Raw genomic sequence first — 26,104 nt, 5'->3', positions numbered from 1 at the left:
GGGGACCATCAATTTTAACAAGAAAAAAGGGGGGTCATTTTTTTCAGGTCACTTCTATGCATTACAATGATTTTTAGCAAACATAATTTCCAAATGTCACCAAGTTCTGCTGTGCATATAAAAACACAAGTCATTGCAAAGATTTCCTTACAGCAAGTGTTTAATAGGTGCACGTGTTTGCTTAATTACTTACTTGTTACCGGGTTTGTTAAAGGACAACTGAAGTCAGAGGGATATGGAGGCTGCCATGTTTATTTCCTTTTAAACAGTACCAGTTAGATTTAGCTTAATATGGGATAGGTGGAAAAACCACTTGAATAATCACACTTAATTTAAACTGTTGAAATGTATGACTTTGCCCTCCCTGCCTCTCGTGTACAGCTATACCTGTCAAATTGTTAGTTAATATTTTGTACCTGGTTACACCAATGTGCGTTATGTACTAACATGCACCAACAAAATGTATCCCTGTTCATTCCAGTATATATTTTTTTCTTTTTTTTTTATAAATGCTGCCTAGTATGTTATTATAATATTGTACAATGCCCTACCCCGCAAAGGCCTCAATTCACTAAGCGTATCTCCTGTCTTTAATAACGTTTCTAGAGTGATCACCATGATGATGAGGCATGTCGTATTCAGGAAACTGTTTACCTCAGGCAAACCTAAAGTTGAGTTTGTCTCATTTGCCATTAAACCACATTATTTGGACGGAAGGTGCACGCTTCTTTTGCTTTCTTCTTGGAACTAGACATTGATATACACTTCTCCTTTGAACTAGCAGTGCACACGTCTGGTTGGCACTATTGACATCTAATCAGCAAGCCTTCCACACAGGACGCTGGAAAGATTGTGTTGCCAAGTGTCATATATGTGTTTCGCTCAAATTGTCTCCTCTATTTATGGGATGTGCCATACACTTGTGTTTTTCCTCCTCTAGAAGGAAACCTAAAGTTAACTCTTCCGTCTTTAAGTTAACTCTTCAATCCTTAAAATAACTCCAGAATTGTAACGTTTAAGACAGGCTGTTAATTAACTGCGTGTGAAAATAACTACAGAGGAGGTAAATTAAATACAGGGGAGGTAACTTAAAGAGGAACTCCAGTGAAAATAATGTAAAAAAAAGTTCTTCATTTTTTACCATAATTATGTATAAATGATTTAGTCAGTGTTTGCTCATTGTAAAATCTTTACTCTCCCAGATTCACATTCTGACATGTATTACATGGTGACATTGTTACTGTGAGCAGGTTATGTAGCTGCTCCTAGCTGTTTTGGCTGTTAGAGACAGCTGTAAACCGCTAATTCCTGTCTGTGAAAATTGTTACATTGTAGCAGTTTGCCCAGAGTACCGCGGTACTCAGAGCTTCTTGTGGGAGGGGTTTCAGCACAAAATCAGTCATACAGCGCCCCCTGATGGTCTGTTTGTGAAAATCATTATATTTCTCATGTAAAAGGGGGTATCAGCTACTGATTGGGATAAAGTTCAATTCTAGGTTGGAGTTTCTCTTTAACCTCCTTGGTGGTAACCCCGCTGAGCAGCGGCTATCGTGTAGCGAGCCCTGGGCTCGCTACATGATATAGGAAAAAAAACTTTAAAAAAAACTGCTGCGCTCCCTCCTGGCGGATTTTTTTATACCGCCAGGAGGGTTAAGGAATGAAGAGATAAGATAACTCTCTCACTGGCCCATATGCAGCTTACCTTTTCTCCTGAGTTTTCTCCAAGGTGATATTTTTAAATGTGTCCATAAAATGCAATTTAAATCACTAGCAAGCAAGATAATACTCAAAATAATGTTGGTAGTACTTTTTCTTCTACTTTTGGTACTTTTTCAATTGCAAATTATTTTAAATAGAAGATGAAAAAATGTCACCCAGGAGAAAACTCAGGAGAAACAGTTAATTGCATATAGGCCACTGTGTGGAGGTAAGTTTTCTCTTGTCTTATTATCTCCAGCATGCTCTTAATGAATTGAGGGCAAAGATTGCTAATGTACAGTCTTTTTTATTATTTCTGTTCATGCCTTTTAATGCCACAATAAGCTTAGTGTTTAATGAAAAATATACACCAGTTTCCTGGCAGTCCTTTTGATCTGGCTGCAGTAGTGTCTGAATCACACACCATGCAGCTAATCTTGTCAGATTTTGGAAGCAGCGGATCAGCAGGGCAGCCAATGCAATGTGCACTGTTTAAAAGGTAATTCATGTGGCAGCCTCCATGTATTCCTCTCACTTTAGATGTCCTTTAACTACTTAAGGACCGAGGTGATGGAAATCTACACCCTGTTTTGGTGGTTACCTGGCTGGCAGGGCGTAGATTTCAATCACCGCCACAGCGCGCATCCGCTGTTTTCGTCACTCCCCGCCGATCTCGCTGCTGAATCCCCACTGTGTTCCCTCGCAGCTCACTTGCTCTGCCTGTTTCTATCATGGCAGACCCCTGTGAACCAGTCAGGAGCTGATTTCATTGGCTCCTGGCCGTGTCTATCAATGTATGAAACTCCCTTTGGCTTACATTGATAGAAAGTGGCTCCTGACTGGCTCACATGACTTTGCCGTCAGAAAGCCGGCAGAGTGGATGTCGGGAGAATCCCGAGCGTGCGGCGGTGATGGTGGTTGCGGCGATTCGTTGGGATTTCATCGGTATTGTACTAGTGGTCTCTGGTCCTTAAAGGGGTTTTGTGGTAGTCAAAAAGTAAAACAAGCTGACACTTACCGTCTTTCCCCTAAAATAAGACATCCTCCGAAAATAAACCTTAGCTGATATTTCAAGCACTCTTGAAATATAAGGCATCCTCGGAAAATAAGACCTAGCTGCAGGGACAAAACAAAGAGCAACGGCCGGTGCTGGGATAATGTACACTGTTCATATCCCCCACGAGTGCCCCCCCCTCCGCGCTCGACCGTGCGGCTGATTTACCTCCTCTACTCCTGGCCCCCCTCCTCCAGAAAGTCGGATCCCCCAGCAGGGCCGGGCTGCGGCTAATGCTGTGTATCATTCAGTTGTCAGATCAGTGGTAAGGGCAGCTACGGTAAAGTTGTGCAGTAACAGTGCCGCCCAATACAGGAAGTAAACAAAGATCACTTCCTGTATACCGGCTCTGTTACTGCACAACTTTAGCTGCCTTCACCACTGAACTTACAACTGAATGATACTCAGTGCACAGGCCGCCGCCGCCGTGGCCCAGGATTACGACCACCTCTTTAAGCTACTCATCATCGGGGACAGCGGTGAGTGGGGCCGCCAGGGGCAGGGGAAAGGGGCCATTCAGGATGAGGCCCTTGTGGTCAGCTGCAGCACCGACTGGAGGGGACTGTCAGGCAGGGATGGCCACTGTGGCCTATGGCTTCTGTTCAGCTGTTGCTTGCCACCAGACCTATTGGCAATCCTTAGCCGTGTGGCTTATTACCAGAAGGATACTGGGCAGTAGCGGACATCATCCGGGACGTGATAACAATGCTGCCCTAGTGCATTCCTGTGCCTCTTCCTCCATCATTCAGCCCTGCTTTCCTGCCCGGGCACAACGAATGCCATGTTCAGAGAAGTTCCAGCTTTGTGGGATCATGAGTGGGAGCTGGCCACTGTGCTGTGTGCGCTGGGAGGAGTATTGAGGGAGAGGGTAGTCTAGGGGGGGTAAGGCTATATTCTGGGGTAAGGGGGTCTGGTTATGTACTGGGGGGGGGGGGGTCTGGCTGTATATTAGGGGGGTAGGGCTATATACTTGTGTGGGTGTCTGGGTATATAGTGGGGGGGGCAGGTCTGGATATGTACTAAAGGGGATCTGGCTACCCCGACAAAACATAAGACCTCCCCGAAAATAAGCCCTAGCACAACTTTTGAGGGAAAAAATAATATAAGACAGTGTCTTATTTTCGGGGAAACACGGTACCTAGGGCTTCTATCAGCCCCCTGCAGCGATGTCCCATGCCGTCCTCCTCTGATCACCCATTCCCCGCCACCGGCACTGGGCATTATTCGTCTGGCATAGCCGAATAATGCACGCTCCCGTTCGCGTCATCGGGAGCTTACTGCGCAGGTGCAGTACAAAATTTTCTTGCGCAGTACTGCGCAGTAAGCTCTGATAACGCATGCGGTAGCGAGAGCTCGGCCTCGCAGCCGCAGTGTAATCACCTGTGTGATTACACAGGGACCGGCGGCGGGGAACGGTGCATCGGGAGGGGACGGCACGGGACATTACCGCTGCAGGGGGCTGATAGAAGCCCCAGGTAAGTGTTAGCTTGTTTTACCTTTTTACTTACACAAAACACCTTTAACCTCCTTGCCGGTTATCCCGAGCTCAGCTCGGTGTAACCTGCGTAGGAGGATTTCTCAGGCCCCGCTGGGCCATTTTTCAAAAGTTTTTTCTTACTGCACGCAGCTAGCACTTTGCTAGCTGCGTGCAGCTTCCACTCGCCGCCGCTCGCCGCTATCCGCCGCGCCGCCCCCCCCTCCAGACCTCTTGCGCAGCCTGGCCAATCAGTGCCAGGCAGCGCTGAGGGGTGGATCGGGATTCCCTCTGACGTCCCGACGTCGGTGACGTCATCCTGCCCGGTCGCCATGACGGCCGGGGAAGCCCAGCAGGAAATCCCGTTCTGAACCGAAGGCGATCAGAGTAGATAGGGGGATGCCGCTTACCCATGATTGCGGTTTTGAGTAATGAACCAGGCTGGAAGTTTTAAAAGCCTCAGGAACCTTTTGCAGGTGTTTAGAGTTAATTAGTTGATTCAGATGATTAGGTTAATAGCTCATTTAGACAACCTTTTTGTGATATGCTAATTTTTTGAGATAGGAATTTTGGGTTTTCATGAGCTGTATGCCAAAATCATCAATATTATAACAATAAAAGCTTTGAACTACTTCAGTTGTGTGTAATGCATCTAAAATATATGAAAGCCTAATGTTTATCAGTACATTACAGAAAATAATGACCTTTATCACAATATGCTAATTTTTTGAGAAGATCCTGTATATTGTCTTGTCACTTAACTGTACCTCAGAGGGGCTCACAATCTAGTCCCTACCCTAGTCATATGTCCGTGTATGTATTGTGTAGTGTATGTATGGTAGTCAAGGGCCCAATTTTAGTGAGAAGCCAATTAACTTATCTGTATGTTTTGGGGATGTGGGAGAAAACCGGAGTGCCCTGAGGAAACCCACAGTCATAGGAAGAACATACAAACTGTCATCTTTTTATATGTATGACAGTGGAGTTTTCTTTTTTAACAGCATAACTCCAGGCTCCAGTGTAATAATATCAGCAAGGAGTACATGTTGTTTACTTATGAGTAGTTCAGTTTAATTTCACAGTGTCAATATTTTCGTAATATTTAATCGAATTTACCCTATAAGGGAGTACTCCTTGTAGGACCCTTCTCAGTTTGTTTGTTGATGATCTCTTCTTTAGCAATGCACAGTGTATGTCAGAGGTGCCCACACTTTTTCGGCTCGCGAGCTACTTTAAAATTTGCCGAGGCCAGGAGATCTACCAACGTTTCAAATGCTAAGCTAAGCACGTCCCCCCCTCGGTATAGGTTAGCTAAGTATATGTGTCTGCAGCGTAGGTTAGCCAGGTATATGTGCCTGCATCGTAGGTTAGCCAGGTATATGTGCCTGCAGCATAGGTTAGCCAGGTATATGTGCTTGCAGCGTAGGTTAGCCAGGTATATGTGCCTGCAGAAGAGGTTAGCCAGTTATATGTGCCTGCAGCATAGGATATCCAGGTATATTTGTCTGCAGCGTAGGTTAGCCAGGTATATGTGCCAGTATAGGAGGTAGTAGCTACCTCAATCCAGTGGCTGAGGGTCCTGGACTCCAGGCCAATAAGGATGGAGGGGAGGAGAGGCGGCAAGGAGAGAGGGAGAAGTGAGGCGGCACAGCCGCTACGTCATGACTGGGGGCGGCGCCGGGCGCGTTACAAGCATGCATGTCGCACGCTGCCTGCCGTCGCCTCCAGCCATGACGTAGCGGCCGCGCTGCCTCACTCCTCCCTCTCTCCTCGCCGCCTCTCCTCCCCTTCATCCTTATTGGTCAGCGGCCGGCAGCTAAACGTGATGAGCTGCCGCCGCAACATTTAACGAGATGCGGCTGAGCGGCCACGATCTACCGAGAAGGCGGTTGATCGACCTATTGGGCAGCCCTGGTGTATGTAATTCACAATGCATTCCAAAAATTATGCTGGGCATGGACCTACCATTGGAAAGGGGCATGGAAGTACTCAAATGGCTACGGTAACAATTATACTAGCTGTTGTGTTATGTGTGCATAGTTCCTTTTTTTTAAAAAAAATTCCACGACATGATCCACTTTAACATAATGGGGTTGATTCACTAAACCGTGCTAACTCATAGCACGGGCACGCTAGCGTTTTGTGCCCGTTCTAACACACGTAACAGCTTTTGCGCGCAATCACATAATGCGTGCAAAACGCTAGTGCTGTGAGTTAGCACGGTCTAGTGCAACAAACCCAATCTCTGCTAGTGATTCCGTGTTATTGGGACAGCTGACCACAAAAGAACCTAAATCAGTAGCCATACAAAAAAATGTTGACCTATTCAGGTCTTCAGTTATTATTTCAGGAGTTCTTAAATGTTCTCAAATATTGTTTGGCTATAGAAGCTCATTCAAATAATACATTAAAGCTATTTCATTTACTATTAAGATAAATGACAAGTATGCAGTCGGCTTTTCTTAATAATAAAAACACATGTAACATCTTTAAAGGCATAATAAAAAAAGTGTTTGTTTAGGCGATGTAATGTATCATTTTATTATGCATTGTTTGTTGTTTTTTTTTTACTGGTGTACTTAATGTACTACTATTAATATTTAGATGTAAATATTTGGCCTCCTTTTAATCTTTTTGTGGTTAATAAATTGCTGTACTCAATTGTCACAAAGGTTCTACCCTGCAAGAGAAATGTTGATTACATGTTGAAGGCTTTCAACCAAAGTTCAAATGTGCTGCTCACAAAAAGGAGATAGATTTACATTGCCAATATGATTACATCTGGAAAACGGAAAACAATTAAATTATGACATTTTTCATGCACTGTGCTTTTCACCTCTCATTTAACAAAGCCACAGATTAATGGGTCACAACATGGTGCCATAATGATGATTTAGTACCCAACATGCTGTGGGACAAAGTAGCATTGCAAACAAATAAACAAAAATACAAAAAAAAGAATGCAAGAGTAAAAAAAAAAAGAAAATCAAGTATATCGACAGGTTTGATTTCAAAACACAGCACATAACATCACAATGTCATAGCCAAGAAAATGATTATACACAGAATTACACAGTACAGAACACAATATACATGCATGCTGAATCATCCAGTAACAGAAGCTTCAATATTAATGTTTTTTGTGCAAAATTCTTAAATATCATGACAAAATCACAGACTATACTGTTTGGTTAATTTGATTTCGGTTCTTTTTTTTTTTTAAATTGTCTTCAGATTATGTGTGTGTTTGTTGTTTTGTTTGGATGTTTTTCAGAAATATATCATTGCAATGCCATGTTAGTGATTTCATCTTATTGCCACTAGGGGTTGCTCAATGTGAGGGAGTGGGTGAATGTAATAGGCATACATGTTCAAATGTAAGTATGAGCTTTAAATAAGTGTTCACTGCAGGGTTTGCTTTGTATTCCCCTAATCATGACAGCATTATATGACTTTTTGCTTGTTTTCTACTCACTGCCTCCTGATTTGGAAAACCTGCAGTACTAATTGCTGTTATTCATGAATACCAATGCCTTAAGAGATATGTGGGTTATTCAATAAGGCAGTGCAAAGGGCAGTGGTGATGTACAATGTGCAGCAACCCGTAGAAATCAATTAGATTTCACTTTACTGAAGTCAAATCAGTGTGAAGGATGAATTCTGAATGGTCACTATGGTTACTGCACTTTGCATACTGCTTTACTGAAAAAAGCTCAATAGCGTTGTTAACTGAACTGCTTTACATGCTCCCCGAATTATGTACCATAATTGATTAATGAATGATTATAGTCAATTTACTAATGTGATTGAAATATCACTAACAGTTTCATGCCGACTATAAGCTATGGTTATATAATGTCTGCATTGATATAATACCACCTGTAGTATCTCTTATAAATAAGCAATCTCTGTTTTTTAAACTATTATTAATCTGCATCTGTCTTCCACATACAGTATTATTAACCATTTTATAGGTAGAATTAATATTGGACTAATCGATTCGCCTGAAGGTAGAAATGTACGATAGCCAGAGAACATGCTTTATTCTGTAATGATGTCATTAGTTTTAGCGAGCCATTCTGTGACATGAGTTAAGAATATGGGCTACCTATATTCTGCATAAGGGCAGGAGCACGTTATCTGTACTGAACTGACTGACACTACATTCTTCCAGATAGCTTCAGGGCTTTTTAGGGCTTATGAGCTGTCTATTAGTGGACTAAAATGCATTAATCCCCATATTAAATCAAATTGGCAAAAAGAAAAAGCTTAGTTTTGAGACTACATAAGTAAACAGAATTTACATGCCCAGACTATGCTGTCCAGGAAAAAAAAATGGACTGAACGACTGATTGTTACTTCCAGAGGGGCAAGCTTAAAGATCACCTAGGCTATACAGGTTTAAAGCTTTTACTACACAGCAACAATCTTTAAAGTGTACAACAAATAGACTGGATCAAAAGTAGAACAAGAACCAATAGAAGACAGAGTCAGCACTACTATAAATAAGATCCCATGACCTCTTTAATTATTCCCCAATGCATAATGACAGACATGACAAGGAGCATTCAGTCGGCATGACGGCCATTTCCTGAGTCCCCCCACTTTATCAGTGGACACAAAAATGTTAGTGGAGGGAACCAGCAAATGACTGTAATGCTAAGTACACACCATACAGGTTTCTGGCAGATTTACCTGCCAGATCGATTATTTCCAACATGTCCGATCTTAATTTAAATTGATTTTTCAATCGCTTTTTCTATCGATTTTTGGATCGATTTCCATAGAAGTGAACGGAAATCGGTCGGAAAAACAATCGGAAAATTTAAAAATCGAACGGAATTCTGATCAGACATTTTGGAACTAATTGATCTGGCAGGTAAATCTGCCAGAAAATTGTATGGTGTGTACCTAGCATTAGGCCAACTGCTTAGTCATGTCTGTTATTTATGCATTGAGAAATAATTAAAGAAGTGATTAAAGATTATTGCCCTGCTCTGTCTTCTTTTGGTCCTTGGATTTACTGTTCACTGGTGACCACAATCTGCAGCCAGTTATCCTCAAGGTCTGCAAGCTAGAGCATTTAGTGTCAGTCTACAAATCTATACTTAAGCCACAGAACTAGGACATAGGGATGATCGGAACCGGGACATAGGGATGATGAACTAGGACATAGGGATGATCGGATCGGATTCCGTCAATGATAAATTCCGTCGCTATAAAAATTCCGCGGGATTTGTATGAAATTCCGGATTCCGTCGGAATTTTTTTTAAATTCTCTCTCATTCTCTCTCTCTCTCGTATCATCCTGTAGGGAATTGCAGTTTTCCAAAACAGCTTACATACCATGGCTGGATTTGAACCCAGGTCTCAGTGTGTAGTAGGTATTTGTCTTACCCCCTAGACCACCAACCGCAATAGCATGTACCATTATGATCAATTCAATAGAAAAAGTAGCATGATTAAGGATTTGTACTTTTTTAAAAGCCAGCTTACATACCTTGGCCGGGATTTGAACCCAGGTCTCAGTGTGTAGTAGGTATTTGTCTTACCCTAGACCACCAACCGCACTATATGCTAAAGCTGGTCTAGCATGTACCATTATGATCAATTCAATAGAAAGAGTAGCATGATTAAGGATTTGTACTTTTTTAAAAGCCAGCTTACATACCTTGGCCGGGATTTGAACCCAGGTCTGTGTGTAGTAGGTATTGTCTTACCCCCTAAGCTGGCTTTGAAAAAGTACAAATCCTTAATCATAGTAGGTAGTAGGTAGTAGCAGTGTTATCGAGTCTTGGCCAAGGTCTCTGCACTGAATAGGTGCAGGCTTAGGCAGGGCCGTTTTCCCCGTTTGTTTGGATTTTGCGTTTGCGTTAAACGTGTAAATTTTTCTATATGCATTTCTCCATTTATGCATTTGTGGCAGCATGTACTGTATTTGAGTGTGTGGGAAAAAGCAAAAAACTGTGTGTTTGTAAATTGCAAAAAAAACATGAACGCAAAGCACACGTTTCCCCTGCAAGGTTATTTACTTTAATAGCCTGTATAACTGTGTTTTGCTGTTTGCCGCAAGCCCGCAAAACATGCAATGGGCTCAATTCACAAAGCAGTGCTAACTTAGTTAGCACGCTCTAAAAGCCCATAGTAACTTATGGTGCGCTAAGCTTCGCGTAATTGTACATGCTAGGCCAGCTTTAGCATGTAGTGTGGTTGGTAGTCTAGGGGATAAGACAAATACCTACTACACACTGAGACCTGGGTTCAAATCCCGGCCCAGGTATGTAAGCTAGCTTTTAAAAAAGTACAAATCCTTAATCATGCTACTTTTTCTATTGAATTGATCATAATGGTACATGCTAGGCCAGCTTTAGCATGTAGTGTGGTTGGTGGTCTAGGGGGTAAGACAGATACCTACTACACACTGAGACCTGGGTTCAAATCCAGCCATGGTATGTAAGCTGTTTTTGAAAACTGCAATTCCCTACAGGATGAGAGAGAGAGAGAGAGAGAGAGAGACCCCACTATTGTGAAGTCACTCCTACAATGTCTGGCAGCTGTTTTAGCAGCCATGAATGAGCTATCTCATGTACAATAACTTAGGGGAAGAACTAATGTAGCTGGCTATATTGGGCTAAGAATAGAGCCAATCCTGTGTCCAGATCAGGTAAATATCAAGTGCCTTCTGTGCCACTCTGCATTAGGCTGCAGCTGGGGAAGCACAAAATGTGGTCCCGCAGTGAACGTAAAAAATAAAAAAAAAATGGCTGGCAAAATTAAAGACAACACTGACCCAACCAATGCATTTAGTTTTTCTGGCTACATTGTGTAGACAATTAATGTATTGGCGATAATATCATTTTTCTAGAACATCTGTATCCATGTTTAATTACATGTGCATGGTATCCTTATTATGCAACAATAAACAATGTTGGTACAGCTACAGTGGAAAATAAAATTCACTGTGTTTATTGGGAGAGCATACCAACTCTTGTGTGACTATACTGCAAGCTTCCCCTCTCCCAGCCCCTGAAATCTATTTCTGCACATTGCCTTTCACAGAAGTAGTTAAAAAGATGTCTTAGTTTAGACAGCTTAAATATCACTTTGATAAAGTGGGAACCAATTTTCTGTGTAGGATTTCAAAGATATAATTGCACGACCGCAGCAGGCCAAGCTGTAATTTTAGAAGTCAGTGCTCTGTATCAAAACGAAGCTTTCTTTTTAATGTTTAGGATAATTGTGCAACAAACACAGGTGGTATTGTAGCAATGCGCCATTTTACGTGAAAGGTATTTTTCATAGTCTTAATTCAAGCCCATATTTTATACTCTTCTAGGCCTATAGGCAGTACTACACAAATGCAGACCATTTAGATTACTGGCAAACATTAACGGGAACTATCTTCATTTTTTTCTTTTATTACAAATGCTTTGTTCATCTATTGCAATTGTATTGCAACATGAGTTCAACCTCTTGTTTGATCTTTATTTTGGAGGATCATTTGATTCAATCTCTATAAAGTTAAGGTGATTGTTTTCAGAACCAAATATAAGAAAATAACAGCAGAATTCAGAGCTATGCAGAATGCCAGTGTTAACTTAAGATAAGAGCCATTGAAGCAAGAGATTAAAAAAAACCTGCAGTCTAGCTAGTCTTCCAAGTCAATACAAGTCAAAGACTAGGTGTCACAGGTGATTTAAAGCAGGAAGCTCTCATGAGAAACTACCTGCCGGCTGTTGATTTAGATCTGTTGAACCGTGGTGACCTAAAGTCTGGTAATTGCAAGGTTATTTGACAGAAAGTGGTGATATTAATCAGCCATATTGTCTTTTGAAGGCCCATTTATGAGAAATAGACGAGCTCAGCTGGTTTAGCTATGGAGATTAAGGGTAGTATATATATATATATATATATATATATATATATATATATATATATATATACATACATATATATATATATATATATATATATATATATATATATATATATATATATATATATATAAAACTTTGGTCCTTTATGCCAAGTGTTATATACTTTTAGTATTAACTTATGTCTGCTGGAATTGCTTCTTATGTGCATAGAAATGTTTGTTTTTTAGCTGTAGGAAGGGCAGTGAACAAAGCAACAGCAAAGTTCTGGATTTTGTGTGTTGCAGTATGAGCTGTTGATAATAAATTCTGGATGTTTTATATAGATTATCTGCTAAACACTTGATTTAAGTTTCAAAGGCCAGTTTGATATCCTAGGGTACAATCAAAAGACATAACAAGTATGTTGAAAGGGAATAATCAATAAATACTATGAAGGGAATTGATCTTACCCCATAGTCTTACAGTATTAAATTTGTGTAAATTTTGATTGAACATTGCAACGACATATTCTTAGGCATTTTATGTATGACTAATCAGTCATAGCTAATCAGTGTAAGCTGTAGTGTAAAAACAGTTTATGGATACCTGAATCACTATCTAGGATATTTCTACATGAGGTGATTTCAAATGCTCATCCTGCTCTACCTTCTAGCCACCTGCGCAAGGCACAGAAAAGTTGGAGCAGAGTCTGAGTCTTTTCAATAGATGATGACATGATGATCAAGGAAAGGGAAATATAGATCCAAAGGCTTGCATGTCTAAATGATTGCTTGGCTTAAACATATAAAGTGAAAAAAGTCACAAATGTATATAAAAAAAGCTGGAAAAGCTGTATATAAAATGATACTTGGATATATTTAAATTATACACAACGCAGAAGGAGATTGATATATTACTGTGCACAGCCTTGCAAAAGTAGCCCCATTGGAACATTGGAACATAATGTATGGAGCCAGGAACATGGAACATACAACTACAGCCAGCTGCATACTATCTAGCTTTGGAACCACTCTTTTTACCTGTCCTTGTTCATCATGTTCCATTAAGATTATTGTTAAAATATCCCACTTTAAAATAAATACATCCATCTACATACATGTACACTTGAGGAACCCCCACTTACAGGCTTGTTTAAGTGTCTTTTTGAAATGTCAAGAGTTGTCATAATCATTTTTTTCTTGGGGTAACTTTGAATATTTAGGTGTCTTCTAACTGAAAAATATTTGCAGTATCTTCCAGGATAGTTATTAAAGCTACGTGCTATGTAATCTGGAGTCCCTATTATTATTTGTAGATCCACATAGTGTATGGTGTAAAGACAGCCTATTATTGGGTCTTTGCATCTGTGATTTTAATGTTAACAGTCTGTACAGGAAATAATGGCTTGTGTTTTACTCAATAATTTGCACAAAGAAAACAAAGAAAGGGCAGATGATACAGTACCTCCATGGTCTGAGACTGGTGCATGGCTTTGATTGCATTCTGTGCCATTGCCCTTGTAGAAAATGTAACAAACGCACAGCCTGTGGGGACAAGGGGACAGGGGGCAGGAAAGACAAAAAAAAACAACAAGACAAAAGGGTTGGACGCTTGTTAAACCAACACAGTCTACGAGAACGGCCACAAGACGACACTGTTCTCAGTAGTACATAAAAGTAACAACTCCTGGAATTTTTTAGTGGTTTGGTACTTACAGTGCTGACTTGCTAATCCGATCATAGAAGAAAGGAAAAACAAAAACAAAAACAAAATGGGGAAGTGTTCTTTTCAGCCACAGGTGGATACAAATAATTAGAGAGAGAGAGAGATCTACAGATAAGCAGTTAAAGGCACTGTTTAAGTATTTTTTTGTTTTATTTCTTATGTTTATTATTGGCAAAAAAAGACCACGCATAAAGGAACCAAGGAAGGTATGAGCGCTGATTGTGACATAAAGAAGCACAATAAAGAAGCAGGTGACAGTAATCATTATCAATCATTCATATTAAAGACTCCTCCAATTAGATTTGGGCTACTGACCATAGCACATGATCATTGCTATCTAAATTTTCTTATGTATTATCCTGTAGATCCCATTTGTGCAATCTTACTATGTTGTGTGTAAACACCAACATGGCATAACGAATTGCTTTATTCAGTGCTTTATACTTAGATTTCTACTAATTCACTAAAATATAGGAATTATATCATATTGGTGTTTAACTAAGGGTTAACTGCTTTTAAAGAATGGCCTGTAGCATTCTACTGGCATGTACAAACTACTGTAAAGATAATCCTGCAGGTAAAAGGTTTGTAACTGTAATAGTGGGACTGTCCAAAGCGCCCATCACAGAGACAGGCCATTAGAGAGCCCAGGGTAAGTTTGGTGTATTCACTTTATGAGATGGGTTCTTGAGGATCTCTGACAGTTGAATATAAGTGCACAAAACACCTCAGCATATCTACATACTGGCCAGTAACTGAATTTGAAAAAAATAAGTTAATGTTAAATACAAATATTTTTGAATTTAGTCAAAACAGCTTCACTTTGAAAGGTTGTTTAATGTCAAATGACAGTGATCAGTAGGTGGGAGCTGATGTATCTGTTTCCATCTCCTTCACTGTAAGCACTCTGAACAATGCCCTGGCCACCAGTGTACAGAGTTTAAGTAAGCCTGCAAATCAGTGTACATGTTCCTCAGATGCATGTCCCTGTAGTTGTGCACACTTCTGTGAATGCATGTGAGCTCAAACTGGGGTGGACATGCATGAAAAGTTATTTATGTAAAAAGTGTTCTTCACTCATGACTTTCTTCCAGTTTGCCCTTTAAAGGAAAAGCTCCCACCTATGAATTGTCATTTAACATTCCACACTGCTTAGCCTGTTTAGAGCCAGTATTGTGGTTGCAGCACAAACAAATATGTTTTTAGAACATAAGATGGGACAGGGCCTAGTAGGTCAAGTTTTGTGTCAGCATGATCATTATTGCCTAAGAGCTGTTGGGTGGCCTGATGGCTAAGTGGCTGGCACACTCATCTTGCAGTACTGAAGTCTCAGAATCAGTTCTGGCACCTATGCTGTTTGATTGACTGTTTCTGTAATAATGTGACTAGTGTTCATCTACTGTAGAAAAGGGTATTTAGCATGAATATATACTTAGATAAATATAAAAATAAAAGATGTTCAAGTGTGACACCACATTTACAGTGCTTGCAAATATTTGTTCCTTGTAATTTGAGGAAAACATCTTTCAAAGCATTCATTTTCATTTTGCAGTACAGTTTAAATTTGGTTCCCTTCACATACGATTAATATATTATACAATACATACTAACAAACAAACATAATATTGTAAAACAGGATCATGAAATGAAATACATAAATCATCAATTCATAAAAATCAAGAAAAACTTTTTCAACTTTTAACAAGTCACATACAATAGTATACTACTAAATAGCTGTGATCTTTTAAAGGGATTTCCTCATTCAGAGAAAAGGTCTATTGCCATATGCTGGTTGTCTGCCATGTATGATGTAACCAACGTAATAGTTCAGAATAATGCCATATCTAAAACACTAGAAAAACATAAAAAACATAGATCTGTCACATAAGGCCATGCATTTGTTAATAGTATGAAAGTGGTAGATTCTGCCCTATTATAATAGTGCAATGAAATACAAATCTGTAATGTCGGAATGGTTTGCAAGTGAACCTTCTAGGTGGCACTGATATTCTTGTTTTCAGTTTTATTTTCATACATACCTCCCTGGCGGTATGATTACTTCCAGATTTTATTGTATTAAAGCGCTGCAGTTTTTACAAAAGCTTTTAGACCCTAAAAATCATACCACTAGATAAATCTGTGGCAGCCCTGCACATTGCACAAATACCATGGATCCAGCTCGGGTTTACCGCTCTGAGCTTTGGATTTCTGTCCTGAGCCTGACTCGGGGTTACTGCTAAGGAGGTTAAATATTATTCTAGCCTAAACTTTTGCATAGTGTTTAAAGTGGACCTGAAGAGATAAAAAAAAAGGTTTCACTTAACTGGGGCTTCTGCCAGCCCCCTGCAGCAGACCTGTGCCCACGCCATCCTGTAACGGTCCTCCGTTCCCCCGCCGCAGCTTACTATTGCTTCGAGCAGTCACTGGTAAGTGAAACTCTTTTTTTTTTTAATCTGTTCAGGTCCACTTTAAGTGTTATGGTTTTATGTCATTCATTTTTTTTCACTTACTGTCTCAGGGATAGGTTGTGACCAGAACAGAAACAAATGGAAAATCCCTCTGATGGAGACAAGTTTTATTAAAATGATTATTCATGGTATAATACTCTGGCATACTATTAATTGGATACATCACTGGAGGAGACAAATCCCTTGGCTTTCTATAAAATGCCTCTTGTATACAACTCTTGCAATCAGAAAGATTACAGTAGCTGCCACCCACTTTTATAGAATGATTATCCAAGAGGTAGAATTCGAAAGGTAAACAAACCTGATTGGCTGTCCTGAGGACAACAAAAAGATGGACTACCCTAACCAATAAGCTCCTTGTTGTCATCGAGGTGGTTACTCAGGTTTACAAGGCCCACCCTGCACCTGCACAAAGAGAGAAGTGTTTATATCTAATTGTTTTTATAAGAAAAAATGTAAGCAGATGTTGCATGCACTTATTATCACCCAAAAGTGAAAACTGTAAAATTACAATTCTGGTTACTTATAAGGTCAATATGTCATGATTTGCTGACCACATTGACGTCAATGCATTCTACAGGGAAGTGGTACATTGGCAGAAAACAGAACATCCCTACAATGCAGAAACATTGCATTTCGCTCATTATTATTCCTCGCTCTCAAGAAATATTTTTTTCCATTGTTCCATTATGAAAAAGAACCTGTACAAGTTGCCATTTTGCTCCCATCATGACAAATAAACTGCCTCCATATGTCTCTCAGCACACATGAAGAGCATTCTGCAGTGGATCGCATTTTAGGACAATAATAGCAGAGTATTGCACCATGCTGGGCACTGGTAGAAGCAGTAAAATATTGAGCTAAATGAAACCTTTTATAAGCTAAATGAGTAGAATACAGTTGAAACTTTATAGACAACTTGGGTTTCTTTGTCAGGGATGGCATAACACAGAACCACCACTTCAGAAGAAAAGATCTAAGCTGTCTCATTCTGGTTACAATAACTGTGTATTCAGCAGCCTGAAGTTTATTTATGTATTAAAGTTCTTTAAGTTTACAAAATATATAAATGATGATTTATTAAAAGAAACTATTTTCATTTCACATCCACTTATGGTCATAGACAATTCCATCATCAGAAATCCCTCTGCACCTGATTGGGCATGGTGAGCTTCCATCGCTCCACTCTCCATCTCTCCTTTAATAAATCACCGTCTTACGGTATCAAAGATTGTTTATGACTAAAACTTTCCGACATGACATATAATGTTAATCTATCAATACCCATTGCAGCAGGAAAGATGCTTTTATTTACATAAGAGCCAACATGAAAGAAGGAAAGAAAGGAAGGAAAACAGATATGGTATAGCCAAGTGCATAAGACTTGTTTAGAGAACATTTTTCACAAATGGGTGTTCCGTGATTAACAGCAATCGCGAAACGTGTTGCATGCAGCATTTTGCGGCAATTCTCAAGTGATCGCTGTACAGTGCTTAAACAAGCGCTGGTCGCGATCGTCGGGAATCATGGGAGTGTACAATTATTTTAACGCGCTAATCTTGGTAAAATCACTTGCGCAAAACGGTAGCTCATAGCGCTACTGATTTGCTACTTTCAGATGTCAAAGGGCCCTTAAAGTGTTAGCTTTATTATAAAGCAAACATTGCATTTTATTTTAAAGCACATGAATGATAACTGAAATAGGTTGAATTATTTACAGTATGTTGTTCCTTTAACCAGTTATCACCTAGCAGTTGCAGGAATATTGTTTACAAATAGTTGTCAGCCCCATCTTGATTTTCCTGTCACTGCTGTTTGAAAAGAATTAAGGGACGCCCTGCAAAAGAAACATTTACATAAGTAGAGATGTTTCGCTTTCGCTTTCATCTACGGCACCGGTATCAAACTCAAGGCCCGTAAGGAAATGTGGACCACCTTGCCATTTTGTGTGATCCACAAGAGCATATAATGCGCATGATTGTCTCAAATAAGGTCTATCCTAAAGTGCACATTACCCATAAACTTCATCTCCCACAATATACTTTGATGTCATGACCCACAAAGTGACACCCTGTTTCTATTTCAGCACATCACAGTTGGTTTCTCAGTGGGCGGAGACAATTTAATGAAAGATGGTAATTGTGTATACATCTTAATAAACAATCTGGCCACAATTAAGACTGTGTTTTAAATGTTGGCCCCTTATGTGACTGAGTTTGACACCTCTGGTTTATGGGAAGTGCCCAAAGCAGAAATTTGCCCACTGTAAGCCTAATCTGCCAGTACTGCATACCTGGCACTGTTCACACCAAACAGCTGACTAGTCTGCAGAATAAGAACAAGAAGCACCTGACTAGCTAGCAGGATAACAGTAAGAAGCTAAATGGCTGAATACAGGAACCAGCTGGCCAGCCTGCAGGATAAGAATAAGAAGCCTCTGACTAACCTGAAGGCTAACAACAGGATACCGCTTACTGGCCTGCAGGATAGTAACAAGCAGTTGACTAACCTCCATAATAACAACAGGAAACTGCTGACTGTTTTGCAGGATAGCAACATGAAGCAGCTGACTAACTTTCAGAATAACAGGAAGTAGCTCACAGGCCTGAAGGATAGCAGGAAGCTTCTTGTCAGCTTGGAAGAAATCAACAATAAACTGCAGATCAGCCTGCAGAATAACAGAAACATCCTGACTGACTGTATCCAGGATAACAGACAACCGCTGACGATTCTGCAGGAAAACAACAGACAGCTGCTGCAGAACTTTAACCTCCCTGGCGGTAAGCCCGAACTGAGCTCGGGCTATGCCGCGCAGTAGGATTTCTCCGGCTCTATTAGGGCGATTCGCCCCATTCAAAGTGCTGTGCGCGCAGCCAGCACTTTGCTAGCCGTGCGCACAGCTTGATCGCCGCCGCTCTGCGGCGATCGCCCACACGCAGCTGCGAAAGGGGGCCCCCCCCGCCAGAGCCCTGCGCTGCCCGGACCAATGAGTTCCGGGCAGCGCTATGGGCTGGATCGGGTGCGCCTGACGTCAGGACGTCGGCTGACGTCCGGACGTCGGCTGACGTCCATGACGTCATTCCGATCATCGCCATGGCGACAGGAGAAGCCAAACAGGGGAACACGTTAAATACGCGCTCCCCTGTTTGCTATTAGTGCCGGCGACGATCGCACTAGAGGGACACATGCGCCCTCTAGTGGTGTTTCATGTAGCTACCACTCTGGTAGCTTTACATGAAACAAAAAAAAAAGAAATAAAAAAAAAAAAAAAAAAAGGATTTTTGCCCATTTGAAAAAAAAAATTAACCGCCAGGGAGGTTAAAAGAGAATTGGATAAGTGGAAGCTTGAGATAAAAGTCTTGCTTTACATAGAAAACAACCCTGGCTTTCCCAGGTGATCTCCACAATTGCCATGCCTAATGTAGCAAATGCCTAGTGGAATTTGCCAATCTGTCAAATAGGTACATAAAAAGGAATCATTTCAGATGATAAAAAATGAAAAGCAAGTTTTATACTTAATGAATTGTACTTGTAGCACTATGCATTTTTACATTTTAAATGATCTTGAAATGCCTACAGCCCTTATTTGTATGTACACTTTAAAACAATGCGTTCCAGTGCTCAGAATACATAATCTCTCAGCGCAATCCATGCCAGCTTTGGCTACTGTGTGGGTCAAATGCAGCACTTTCAAGGCTCATTGCCCCCTTAACTAATAAAAACACTGCCTTTTGAAATTTCTATTTTATTCATCAAGCACCCTTGGGTATCTTGAAGAAAAAGACTGTGAAATTAATGCAGATTCTGGCTGATTTTGTAATAATACTATGGCTCACTAAAAGCTCCGGCAGAGCAACACAGACATGTTTGACTCTTGCTCTCTAATGACTTTAAAAGTGCATTGATTTTCAGCTTCTTTAGCCTTGCACAGTTAGAACTCGGATTTCAGAGAATAATTTAGTGTTCCACTCAATTTCCTCAAAACATTATTATTACTACTTAAAAGATTTCCAAATGAAGCAAATCTAAACACCAAGTGGTTCCAGCATATTGTCATTTCAGAGCTAATGCACAAAACCCTGTTCTTGGCATTGCATGTTTATCAGCGGCCCCAGTGGCGAGCATGCATGACACACTTTATTTATAAATTTATTTATCTACCTATTTTCAAGATGCTCCAAGCTCCAAGCACAAATGATGCCTAGGATTGTTCAAGTCAATCAGCTGGGCTCTTGAAAAAAGTGGTTTGTTTTGTTTCACTACTTCACCGTACACAGCTGATGACATTATCAAGTCATAACCAGAGACAACAAAACTAACAATAGGAAGTGTGCTCACACTGCATCATTTCTGTCTCAGTACACAGTGGGGGAGGACCGAATTTCTGCTTATTTTTATGTGTGAATTGGAAACATTTCCGCATGCTTAATATATCAGTGGCATGGTTGCTCAGAACAGGAACTAAGGTGGCCTCTTTCCAGCAGTGAAATAGGCAGCATATGAACCCTTTTTCTAAAAAAAAAATAGGATCTGCAAGAAGATTTACAACAGTTTGTCGTAGGAGCACAGAAAACAAAAACTTGACAGACATTTACATTTTCCCCCAAACTGTTGAGAAATAAAGTGTAACTCCAGTCACAATGTATTACAAACTAAAGCCTCACACAGTTGCTTCTGCTGCACCCCCCCCCCCACCCCCCAAGAAAAAAAAAATATGATCAGTGGCAAAACTTAAACAACTTAAACTCATGAGGCCCATCCCCAGCAAAACTTTGATGGGGCCGATCAATGTTCACACCCCTTCCCTTAACCCCTTGGTGCCCTCCACAGCCTTGGGGCCACCTCACAAGAGTCATAAAACAAGTGTGGCCATCGTGATCTTCACACCCATAACAAGTGTAGCCACAAAAAACCCCTGATCTGAAGAATTGTCCCCAGTATTGCAGGAAGGGAATTTTAGTAGTTGGGGCTCTCCTGTGACCGCAGGGGCTGCTCACCTCTAGTTACTGTGACAGAAGAAGAAAAGTGTTGGCACTACAGTATTTGCGCTGAATTTGAAAGGATATAGCATATAACACACACCTCTTCATCCACACTTCTGGTATTGATAGCGTACTCTGGTTGATTAGAAGTTACAATACGATAAAGGAGAGGAGAGGGAGACAATCGGCACTGCTTCTATTGCTATTTAATCCAGAGTGCGGAGGAACGCACTCTGCAGCCTCCGTAGAAGCGCAGATTTTGCGTGAAACGGCCGTAAGGCTATCTATGCTCAGCACCCACCATCACCACACCACCTCAGACAATGGTATGTTCATGCATGTTTACGTTGAATGAATATTTTTGATGCCACAATTTGAAGATACACTGTATTGGATTGTTTACATGTGTTCCACCGCACTCTGGAATAAATAGCAATAGAAGCAGTGCCGATTGTCTCCCTCTCCTCTCCTTAATCGTATCCCCTCTAGTTACACCCCAGTTCATGGACTCTGAAAAACAGAGAGCGCATAAAGTTGCTGAATTCCATTTATGGAATGCTTCTCTGTATAATTCTCTCACTACTACGTCAAGTTCCTACCAACTTAATAATCTGGATAAAGTCAAAACAGCAATTACATTGATTTACTTTTAAACAATATCAGTTGCCTAGCTGTCCTTGCTGATCTATTTAGCTGCAGTAGTGCCTGAATAACACTAGAAATAAGAATGCAGCTAATCAGATCTGACAATAATGTCAGAAACACCTGATCTGCTGCATGCTGTTTCAGGGTCTATGGCTAGAAGTATCACAGGCAGATAATCAACAGGGCTGCCAGGCAACTGGTATTGCTTAAAGGGAAATAAATATGGCAGCCTCCACTTATCTCTCGCTACAGTTGTCTGTTAAACAGACACTTGTTGAGTTGATATCCAGTACTCAAAATTCACTTCATCCTAAAATCGTTACCTTGTTCTAGTGAATTCAACTTGAAAAGAAACAGTGCCTTTATATTTATAATAAGAGTGCAAGAGTGCTTTTATATTTTAGTACACCCAAATTGTGCTGCAATCATTTATCAGTAATGCAATATGCCATGTAAGGCTAAAAAAGGCTCAAAGCCAAAGAGCCCCATAAAGTATACTTTCAATACCCCACTGCTACTACCATAAAGTATATTGACTCTCTGTATCAACCTGCACTTATCGATAACTATACAGAACAGACATGCCTATCTTATTGGCCAGTCTTGGGGCTCAGACTCAGAGATCCAAAAACCATAATGACCCACTGTATCAGCATACCTGCACATGTTGCAGTGCATTGCCTTCGGCAATACACAATTATATTGTAATGGTCCATTCCCATTGATGCATTATCAGTGAGGTGCAGTAAAAACTGTCTGCATAACATTATGCATCTAATAGTTGCAGTGATTCATACTTTGTACTTTATGCTTCACTATATGCATCACACTACACGTATAATGTGCCATGTGACTTTTCCCCTCCATTGTTGTTTTTGCATGCTACGCACCGCAATGTGTCACTGTGAATGTAGCCTTAGTGAAGACCCACATAAGCATTTAATTCACACATTTTAGGTGACATAACAATCAGATTTCTATCGCTGGTTATAAATTCAGAGCTGTTGCTCTTTGTAAACTATTACAGTATTTTTATTTCTATCTGGGTAAGAAAACACAGAAAAACCTTAGAAATGTTGAGAACTGGAATTATCTTGAGATTCTCAACAATAAAATATTCATTCATAAAGTGCCAGAGGGCTTGGTACATACAGGAGAATTCACTTGCAGCTAAGCATGTGATAATACTTCCCAGAGATGTTGTCTCTTTTCTTATCTTTGTAACTATTGATATACCACTTAACATGCAATCTGCACATTTTCTGTCTCGTACTTTCAACTGTGCCAACACTTTCTATTACTACATTTGATAAAAATATATTGAAGCTTGCATTGGTTGTAGCAACGTATCAGAAATCAAGTAGATAAGTGTTATAAGCTAAATAAAGTGTGCATTTTTATCAGGTTAACAGAAGAAACAGGTGCTTTAATTTAGTGCAGGATGTAGCACTTAGAGGTTTCACTTCCAAGCTTCTAATTTGAATGTGAAGATCATTATCTTATAGTGGTACATGCACATGCCGCATTCTTGAATAACACGGCACTTTGTTGCCAAGGAATCCTTTTACTTACCTAATTTGATCCTATTATCTGTGAGTGTGTTCTGTACTAGCAATTACTAAACAGAGGTTAAGAATGCATAAGAGGCATGTAAAATGTCAACAAAAATCAATAAGGCTCAGTTTATGCATTTACCACAATTTTCAGCAGCAGTGTGGTGGACGGACATTACAAAGATGTCGCAATTAGCCACTCTTGGAAAAAAAAGTCAAAGTGTTAACTGAACAATGAAAATGCTTTTTACGCCACTGACTGAAAACGCAAGGCCGTTCAAGAGCATGTGTCTTTTACTTTAAAGATCACTCACTAATTTTAATGTCTGCACTGCATCTCCCACATTCTATCTGAAAATATTACAATTGCTTTTATCGGATTTTCAGTGTGTAAAATGTGGATGGTTTCTGCTCATAGATCTGTGCGGCAGCCTAGCCCTTGAAGCATGCATATGATCATGGCATTCAGTGTGGCTAGAATAAAGAAATTAGTGAACATTTTATGGAAGCCTCTTTCACCTGGGAGGCTGAACTGCATGCTTGTTGGCCATGAGCACCGTTCAGCTGTGATATCATACAGTCAAGTTATAAAATGTAACTAATAATGATTTTGATAATTTTGTATGGAGTACACAGATCCATGACTTACAGCTTAAGGTCTTACAGACACTTGGTTCTGGGACCACCATCAGAATCTATGAAAATTTTGCAGGTCCCATACGATGTACTTCAGGGACCTTAATGCTCCCCCTCCCCCATGGAAAGGATTGTGTTTATTACAATTCTCCCCCTGCACTGTGCATAGTACTAGAGTACAAGTACCCTTAGATTTTTCCTGCTGCTGGGGAAGTATGCCTTCCCCAGCCTGGCAAGCTATGCAGGGTATGCAGAGTGGGTGGCAGGGAGCGTTTATAGTTACCTGTTCCGATGACTGGATCGGCTTCTTCTCCCTCCACGGCGGCGATGTAACCCTGACATGTCTTCTTGGTTCAGATCATACGAATTGACATAATCGAAATCCAGGAAACCATGCCAGTGTTACAGCACCACCCGCTTGTGGAAGAGGGGTGATGGAACAGTCTCTTCACTCACCCCTCTTCCACGTCCGGGTGGCGCTGTAATGCTGACACAGTCTCCTGGATCCCAATCTCATGTCATATCAAGTGATTGGTTGTGATCGGGACCCAGAAGTTCAGAGTCACAGGTGGAGGAAGAGAAGAAGCCGCCTGGAACAGGTAACTACACTATAACTGCTCCCTGCCGCCCACTCATTTGGCTGCACTAAGCAGCCAAACAATGGTTATCAAGCAGAGGTTTAGGGTGCACAGCAGTTTTCACATGAAATACTTTATTAAAAAATGCTAATGGGTTAATAGCTGCTGCCCTGACAGGTTCAACCAGGTGTTTAACATCAATACTTTTTTTAATTTTTTTTCCAGGTACTTTTTCTCAATGCATACAAACTTATGTTACTTGGGAGATCTATTCATGATAATAGTCGCCTAGGCACTGTCCTATTTGGTAAAATGGTGAGATGAACCTCTTTTGTCTTTCAGCACCACTGGTTGTGTCGAATACATGTGCAGTAACACAGCATATAACAGATTTCTAGGAGTTCTTGTGTGTAAAATAATCCTGGATTTCTCAATATGGCTGTATGAGATTTGTTCACATTACTTACATACTGTTTTGATTATTTTATCATGAGATATTGTATTCATTATATTAAAAGAATTATCAGTATGAGTGTATGGAAAACATATTGAGCATTTTCAAAGCAGCTTTTTCCAAATTAAAGAATTCTGCATGTTGATCTAAAACGTTGAAAGAAAAAAGTGAACATGTGCTTTTATTTAATACGCATCTGGTAAATAGTTCATGAAGGTCTGATAAGGCTCTTGCTATTTATTTTCCAGCACATATGTGTCTAGGTTGAAGGCTATAAGCTTACACAGGGCCAGACTGGGCCACTGGCGAGCTGGAGGATTCTGTGGCGGGCCCTAGTGCTGGTCTCAGAAGAAGCAGTGTGTGGGTGACTGCTCTCATAGCTTCCCAGTGAGCCAGCTTCACCTACTCCTTCTCAACATTACTGCCTACTGGGCTGGACCAATGTAAAACAGATGCTGCTCTGCCCCGCCCTTTCTATCTATCCCTTCTCTGGGGCAAAGTGCACTTTACTTGAAATTAGCATTGGAACGCAGGAGTTTGGGAGTTGAGGACACAGGACAGTATGGGGCGAGTATGGTGCTGTTGCAAGAAGCAGTGTGGCAGTGGCAGTGTCACTGCCAGGCATGCTCAAATAACGAATTTGGATGAAATCCGAATAGGTGCTATTCGGATTTCATCCAGTTCATTAAATCACCTGTGCGGGTGAGCAAGGGAGAGTTAATCTTACCCATCAGGCGTCTTCTTAGCTCCATCCCTTGGCTCCTCCCATGATGCGGTCCAAGCGGCGGTCACATGATTACAAACACTTCCTCCTTCCGGGTTGAAGGAGGAAGTATTTGTAGTTACGTGACCGCCGCTTGGAACGCATCGTTAGAGGCGCCGAGGGACGGAGCTAAGAAGAAGACACCTTATGGGAATGATTAAACCCCCTCGCCCACCCCGCACAGATGATTTAATTAACTGGATGAAATCCAAATAACA

At 40.7% G+C, this 26,104-nt stretch overlaps 1 protein-coding gene across 19 annotated transcripts in view; it reads right to left on the bottom strand.

Annotated features, from left to right (window-relative positions):
* The window catches only part of CELF2 (CUGBP Elav-like family member 2), a 688,411-nt gene that overhangs the window by 135,931 nt on the left and 526,376 nt on the right, over nt 1-26,104 (bottom strand). For all 19 annotated transcript variants that reach the window (XM_068276071.1, XM_068276070.1, XM_068276073.1 and 16 more), the window contains exon 6: nt 13,547-13,626. In XM_068276071.1, the coding sequence (XP_068132172.1) occupies nt 13,547-13,626 (80 nt within the window). The remainder of the gene's footprint in view (nt 1-13,546; nt 13,627-26,104) is intronic.

The sequence above is a fragment of the Hyperolius riggenbachi genome, chromosome 3 (assembly GCF_040937935.1).
Source record: "Hyperolius riggenbachi isolate aHypRig1 chromosome 3, aHypRig1.pri, whole genome shotgun sequence".
Lineage (NCBI taxonomy): Eukaryota > Metazoa > Chordata > Amphibia > Anura > Hyperoliidae > Hyperolius > Hyperolius riggenbachi.
The sequence above is the reverse complement of the archived record's forward strand: the minus strand, read 5'-3'. Positions and strand labels throughout refer to the sequence as shown.